We start from the raw sequence: 6,962 nt of genomic DNA on the forward strand, positions 1-6,962 counted from the left end.
ATATTCATTATATCTTCAACATGTAATATGCATTAATTACTTTCTTAAAATAACTAAAATGATTGGTCCAGAACATGCACACAATATATATATATATATATATATATATATATATATATATATATATATATATATATATATATAAAGCGATGCACCTCTGTTGAGAAAAATATAAGAACATAAACCACCCTCCCCCCCCCCCTCCAACCATCTTCATGTAATTATTACCATCTTCATACCTTATAATCGATTTGTTGTTTTACTTGCAATTTTGATTTCAACAAGGAAAGCTAATTGCGACCGATAAAAAGAGAGACACAAAAGTGAGGAAAGAACAAACATAGATATGGTATTTCTTTTCTTCTAACATGCTGCTCCTAAAAAATAGGCAATATATATATAAAGCGATGCACCTCTTGTTGAGAAAAATATAAGATCATATGTTAGATTAAAAAGATCTTTAAATATTGACTTATGAACATATGATATGTTCATATATGAACATTGGTTTATATTAATGTAAATATATTGTCTTATCATGTTCATCGTTTCTCCAAGGGGTGCTAGCCCTTCGGGTATGTTGAGTGATTCTTTTGCCGCAATCAATATTCACACACACAAAAAAAACAACTTAGAAAGAGATTAAAAGTTGTGGATCTTTCTTTTTTGCTTCTTTCTTTATTGTAGTTGATGACTCTGATTGCGTAAACCGATTGTGTTCATTTATTATGTGTTTAAAATTGTTAGAATCGATTGATACCCTCTTGTTGTGTTCATTTGCGTGATTCTGATTGCGTGAACCAAGTAAATTGATTGTGTTTATTTTTGTGAATTACGTAAATTGATTAAAATTATTATTATACATAAAGATAAAGCGATGCACCTCTTGTTGAGAAAAAAATAAGAACATATGTTGGATTAAAAAGATCTTTAAATATTGACTTATGAACATATGTTCATGTATGAACATAAGTTTATATTAATGTAAATTTAGTGTCTTATCATGTTCATTGTCTTCTCTAAGGGGTGTTAGCTCGTCGGGTATGTTGGGTGATTCTTGTTCGTGTTAGTCGATGACTCTGATTGCGTGAACCAGATAAATTGATTGTGTTCATTTGCATTATTATTATGTGTTTAAAGTTGTTAGAATCGATTGATACCCCCCCCCCCCCCCCCCCCCAACCCCCTCCAACGGCACACATACCAAACCAAAAACCAAATTTTTAGAACTTCAAAACCAAGAAAGAAAGTTAATATAGTTATTTTTGTTGAGACTTAATTCGATTTTTTTGTTTTTGTTCGTCGGGAACGACGTTTGCACACACCTAATTAACAAAAGATGCATGTACATGTTTTTAAAACGATACCGAATTAGAATATGCAACTTTATCAAATCAAATTGTTATTATTTTAACACCAATGTATTCGCCAAATCGAGAACAACATCGGAGTTTAAAAACCATAAACAAGATACATCAATCCTATTTCCCCACAAGCCCAGATTTAATCTTCTGAATCGTAGCAACATCAGTTTTAAACGACATCGCCAACACCTGATCACTTATACTCGTATTGAATACCGAATTTGGAACTGAAACCGTCCCCGGATTAGCACTTCCAAATGCAGACACCGCCAATGCGGGTGACTTAGCATCACTATTAAACTGAAAGTGGACAAGTCCCTTAGGGAACACAAAGATGTCACCTTGTTGCAATTTTTGAGTAAACAACTTATTAGTTGTGTCTACAAACCCAACATCTAACGAACCCATGAGCACAAACAAGAGCTCAGAGGCCCTTGGGTGTGTGTGGGGTGGGTTGACTGTGTTGCTAGGGAACTGGAGGACAGCATAGGAAACACTTTGACCATTGAGAGCTGGGAACTCAGCCATGGCAGCTTTTGTCACCTTGAAAGTGGTTGGAAATGGTGCACCAACTAGGGTTCTCATTCCGGTGAATGTGAAGTAGTTGCCGCCAGGTGGGCCGAAGGAAATTGGTGGTGGAATGAAGTCTGTTAGAATGTCGGGGTCTCCTGCCATTGTTATTTGTACAATGGCAGATGAAAGTGAAAGAAATAAGAAAAATTGGAGTTTGGATGCCATTCTCGAAGCTAGAAATTACTAGAAAGGTGTCCGATTCTTGCTTCTTGAAATACAGATGTGTATAAGTGTGTGTGTATATATACATACATATTATGAGATAAACCAAAGTATATGCTTCTTGTAATTCTGTAACAAATATTTTATGTACAATCAGTTTTACTTGTCTGATTGTTTGGACGATTAGCTTGAAAACTTAGGTTATTTGGTAATTTTAAAGATTTTTAGCAGGAAATCTTGGTTACTTCGCCACATATAGCTGTCTCTTTGTTGATTAATAACCATGTTGGACGAGAATCCCAATCCATTTGTATGTTTTATTGACTTGTACAAGACGATATACATGTGGAACTCTTGTCTATAGTAGAGGACAAAATACAAATAGATAACCATAATTTTCTGTGAATCAAAAATATCAAAATTCACATAAGTAACATCCTAATGATTGCAACAAACAACCAGAATCAGATGATGAAAATACTCAAAACGACACCATTTTCTGATCAGGCAAACATGTTATTTTTCAGCAATTTATTAATAATCGCAGAAAGTGCAGGAGCACTAACACCACATTCATCACCAACAAAACAAGACTTACCTTCTTCAGCAGCTTTACATAACTTCGGATCCAAAGGCACTTTCCCAAGGAAAGGAACACCCATTTCAACACACATCCTTGCAGCACCTCCACCACTACTATCAAACACCTCACTACACGCAACCAAATCCAACAACTCCGGTGCTTTCTCCCTCATCACCTTCAAAGCCCATTCTGTAACATCATCTTGTTCTCCATTCTTCAATTGTCTCACATACTTGAAATCAGTCAAAGGTTGAGACAATCCACTCATGTTCTCCACAACACCAAGAACTGGGATTCCGACTTTCTTACAGAAACTCACCTCCTTTCTGACATCAATCAAAGAAACTTGTTGTGGAGTGGTGACAATAATGGCTCCATCAATTCCTGTTTCTTTGAGGAATTGGACGATTGAGATGTGTTCATCTGAGGTACCTGGTGGGGCGTCTACTACAAGGAAATCGAGTTCACCCCAGTAAACGTCTTTAAGGAACTGTTTGATGATTCCATTCTTGCGAGGGCCTCTCCAGATAACGGCGTCATCTGGATCTGGAAGCATGAATCCGATTGACATGACGCCAATGGAATCGACATAAACAGGGGACCAACCTAGGTTACTTTGGTGAATCTCTTGGCCTTCTAAACCGAGCATTTTTGGGATGCTTGGGCCACATATGTCGATGTCGAGTAGACCTACTTGATGATCCATAGCTGCTAGTGCGAATGAGAGTTGAGCTGAGAATGTGCTTTTGCCTACACCGCCTTTACCGGATAAAATCAGGATCTTGTGCTTTACTGTAGCCATTCGTTCTGCAATTGCTACCAAATCTATAGAAGGAAAAGGAGACTATTCGATTAGGAAAAACAAGTTTAACGAATTGAAAATCGAATATGAAGCACAACGATTAAGCTATAGACATGTGAGTCGGTATACAAAGTACAAACGAAGAGTACCTGGATCGGGGCCTTTAGGAGCAGTAGCACAAGCTTCTTGATTAGGGCAACCGGCGCAAGCATCGGATTTTCCGGCATCTTCTGCTTCTGTCCCGGGGCAATCTGAAACCGGAGCAAACAAAAATTGAATCAATTAGGTCAGAATCAATGGGAAAAGTAATTGATTGAACAATAAGGAGGTAAAAGAAGTGGTGTTAAGTGTTAACCCTACGTTCGTTGGCGTTGTCGGGGACTTCTTTGTGGTTGCCGTTCTCCATTTTCGCTAGTTTCCTCTGGTTTGCGTTTAGCAGAAGAAAGCGCGTAGATAAATGGCGGCTTTAACCTTCACGAATTCCATTTATACGCTGCCCTAACCGACCTTGGACTCGCCCGATTCAACTCGTGATTCGTCTTTTTAGAAAGAAATTTAACGGGTCAAATGATCACTAAAATAACTATACATCTTGGTAAAATAACTTGGATGAAACTTATTTTTTTATTTTTTATTTTTTAATGAAACTTATGTTAATACTTTAAAATTACATTTTACCATTTTCCAGAAAATCTTATTGTTACACAAAATAATCATTTATAATTTATGAAATTGATTAATGATCCTATTTTGCATAATAATAATTTATATTTTACAAAATTATTTGTTTTTTTTTTTAATTTACTTTGCGAAAGCAATTGCAAATTAGGTTTTTTAATAGGGGCACCATTCATAACGTAATTTGGCAAAGCTTAAAATATTTCATAAAATAAATGAATATTTTCTTATAGTTTAAAAAAAAACATTAATCATCGTTCCTGGTAAATGAAAATAATTTTATCACATGTCACTTTTTGGTATTTTTGAATAAATATTTTTTCTATTTCTTATTTTCTTATTGTTTATCTTTTTTTTAACTAACATATTATATTTATACTTCAATTAATAATTGCTTTATTTGAAAGTAACCATTAAATTACAATATTACAACTCATATATTAAATATATTTTCTTTTAAATTCAAATTTAAATAAAATTTTGTTTAAACATTCATATTTAATTTTTTTTTTGTTTTATCCGACTCATATATAACATACCGGTTTCAAACTAGTTTGGTAATATTACACCTTTGAAATTGGTATTATCCCATCAACTTTTCCCGAATTGACCCACATTAGAAATTTATTTATTTTCCCTTACCCAACAAATCCATATATACATTTGTCATAGTTAGGAAAAAAATTACTAAAAGAGTAAAGTCAGTCCTTAGAGGACCTTATTCGTAAAGCATGCATAAGTTCAGGGTATTTTCTGTAACTAACTGTTTTTAATAACAATCCTCGATAACACACAAATGCAAATTCTCAAAATCAATACCTCTTTCAGAATTTGGACGAGCGAAATTGCTAGATTTCTTCGATCTTCTCCAGCGATTTGAAGTTTATAGCGACTATGTATCATCCTTCCAGAGGTGGTGTGCGTGGTGGTCGAGATCGTAAGTTCAACCTCATCTTTTGCTTTTTAGGGTTTTGAAATCAGTTATGACCTAAGTTTAGTATATATTTCTTGTGTTTATTTGTGTATCTCCGAAAATTAGGTGAATTGTTTCTGCGAGATTACATGATGAATGTTTCTTAATCGATCTGGTATGTAGGACGTATATAATAGGATGAATGTTTGGGAATTTGTTCGTCTTTCGAAATCATTCGACACTACAAAGAAGGGTTATTGCAAAATTGTTTATCCCAGGCTTTGCGAAATAAGCAAATAGGCTGATATATGGATGGATTTGTGGGAAAGTAGTAAACTAAGATGTTCATCCCATAGAATAAGAATCTTCTAAAACTTATATTAACAAGATTCATGTTACTAATATGCAGAATTCAACTGGGATGATGTGAAGGTTGATAAATATAGAGAAAACTATATTGGTCACAGTCTCAAGGCTCCTGTAGGAAGATGGCAGAAAGGTTAGTCTTTCATTCTTTAGTTGTAGTGATGAAAAATAGACAAATAGACCTTTTTAGGGATTTCCATTATAATATATACATGTAACCTTGAACAACAGGAAAGGATCTACACTGGTATTCTAGAGATAAAAAGTCAAAACAAGCAGACATGGAAGCTGCTAAAGAAGAGATAAGAAGGATCAAGGAAGAAGAAGAGCAGGCTATGAGGGAGGCTTTAGGTTTAGCTCCAAAGCGTTCTTCAAAACCTCAAACTAATAGACTTGATAAACATGAATTTTCTGAACTTGTGAAGAGAGGGTCTACTGCTGAAGATTTGGGAGCAGGTCATGCTGAGGCTGCTCATGTTCAAGGTCTTGGTTTTGCCAAGTAAGTTTTGTTAGAATGAATGAATTTGTCTAAAATGTCAATTCTTGCAAAGATTAGTGTGCTATTTGTGTTGTTAGGGTTGTAAAGCTTTAACATTTCTTTGAAATTGTACTACAGGGCACCTAAAGCATGGGAAGAGTCAAGTTCTTTGCAGCCTGTGGTGACAATGGAGGCACCCAAAAATGTAAATGTAAATGCAAATGTGTCTGAAACCCCATCTGCAAATAAAGATTCAAAGGAAGATTCTGAAGATGAGAGCAGCAAGAAGAAAAGAAGACGTGAAGAAAAGAAAAAAGAAAAGCATGAAAGAAGAGAAGAAAGGAAACATGAAAAGTATGAAAAGAGAGATGAGAGGAAACATGAGAGGAGAGAGAAAAGACGTGGTGATGATGATGATGATGACAGGAGACACAAGAGAGACAAGGGGAAGAGACGCCATGATTGTGATTAATTTTGGTTTGTGAATCATATCACTTCTCTCTTGATGATTATCCACATCTATGTTTGTCATATTTGCTATGAAACGCTTTGTTTATTGAGATTTGATCTTAAAAGTGTATCTTTTTTGTAGGACTGAAGTATTGAACCAAGTACTTTACTATCTATCTATGTATATGGTCACAAATGGGTTTTAACTAATTCACCAAACATGACGAATGTGATGAAGAACAACAGATAAAAAGATAAGTTTGACTATGGAAATTACACATTTAAACTGCTAAAATCTTGGGTATTTTTGTAAAGAAAACATACTTTTTGAAGTTTTTTTGTTGTATAAATCTTCAGAGAGCATTTTCACAGAAAAAAAATATTGTTAAAATAAAGTCTTATATCAAGAGATTTTACAAAAACTATGTTAAAGAAAAAAAAAATGTCTTGTATATGCGCCGTTATGCAGATTTCCTAGCTCATTAGACCATTTGCTAATTACGTAGGTAGGCTCAACGAACTTAGTAGCTACTTTTAGAAAAATCCATAAAAAAAAAAAATTGGAAAAGAAAGTTTTTTAACAATGGTTTTCG

General features: G+C 34.5%; 3 protein-coding genes across 3 annotated transcripts; 1 reads left to right on the forward strand and 2 right to left on the reverse strand.

Annotated features, from left to right (window-relative positions):
• Window positions 1–1,347: 1,347 nt before the first annotated feature.
• Window positions 1,348–2,115, reverse strand: LOC111911489 (germin-like protein 9-3). Its single transcript, XM_023907290.3, has one exon. The coding sequence runs from the start codon at window positions 2,100–2,102 to the stop codon at window positions 1,482–1,484; it is 621 nt and encodes a 206-aa protein (XP_023763058.1). The 5' UTR covers window positions 2,103–2,115; the 3' UTR covers window positions 1,348–1,481.
• A 366-nt stretch (window positions 2,116–2,481) lies between these two features.
• On the reverse strand, window positions 2,482–4,003 carry LOC111911397 (cytosolic Fe-S cluster assembly factor NBP35). The gene is made up of 3 exons (XM_023907208.3): window positions 3,845–4,003; window positions 3,634–3,735; window positions 2,482–3,507 (listed from the first exon to the last, which is right to left on the reverse strand). The coding sequence occupies exons 1-3, from the start codon at window positions 3,888–3,890 to the stop codon at window positions 2,603–2,605; spliced, it is 1,053 nt and encodes a 350-aa protein (XP_023762976.1). The 5' UTR covers window positions 3,891–4,003; the 3' UTR covers window positions 2,482–2,602.
• Window positions 4,004–4,941: 938 nt separating this feature from the next.
• On the forward strand, window positions 4,942–6,543 carry LOC111911582 (uncharacterized). The gene is made up of 4 exons (XM_023907362.2): window positions 4,942–5,099; window positions 5,485–5,574; window positions 5,673–5,940; window positions 6,058–6,543. Exons 1-4 carry the CDS (start codon window positions 5,057–5,059, stop codon window positions 6,389–6,391), a joined length of 735 nt encoding a protein of 244 aa, XP_023763130.1. The 5' UTR covers window positions 4,942–5,056; the 3' UTR covers window positions 6,392–6,543.
• The last annotated feature ends 419 nt before the right edge of the window (window positions 6,544–6,962 follow it).

The sequence above is a fragment of the Lactuca sativa genome, chromosome 9 (assembly GCF_002870075.4).
Source record: "Lactuca sativa cultivar Salinas chromosome 9, Lsat_Salinas_v11, whole genome shotgun sequence".
In the NCBI taxonomy this organism is placed as follows: Eukaryota; Viridiplantae; Streptophyta; class Magnoliopsida; order Asterales; family Asteraceae; genus Lactuca; species Lactuca sativa.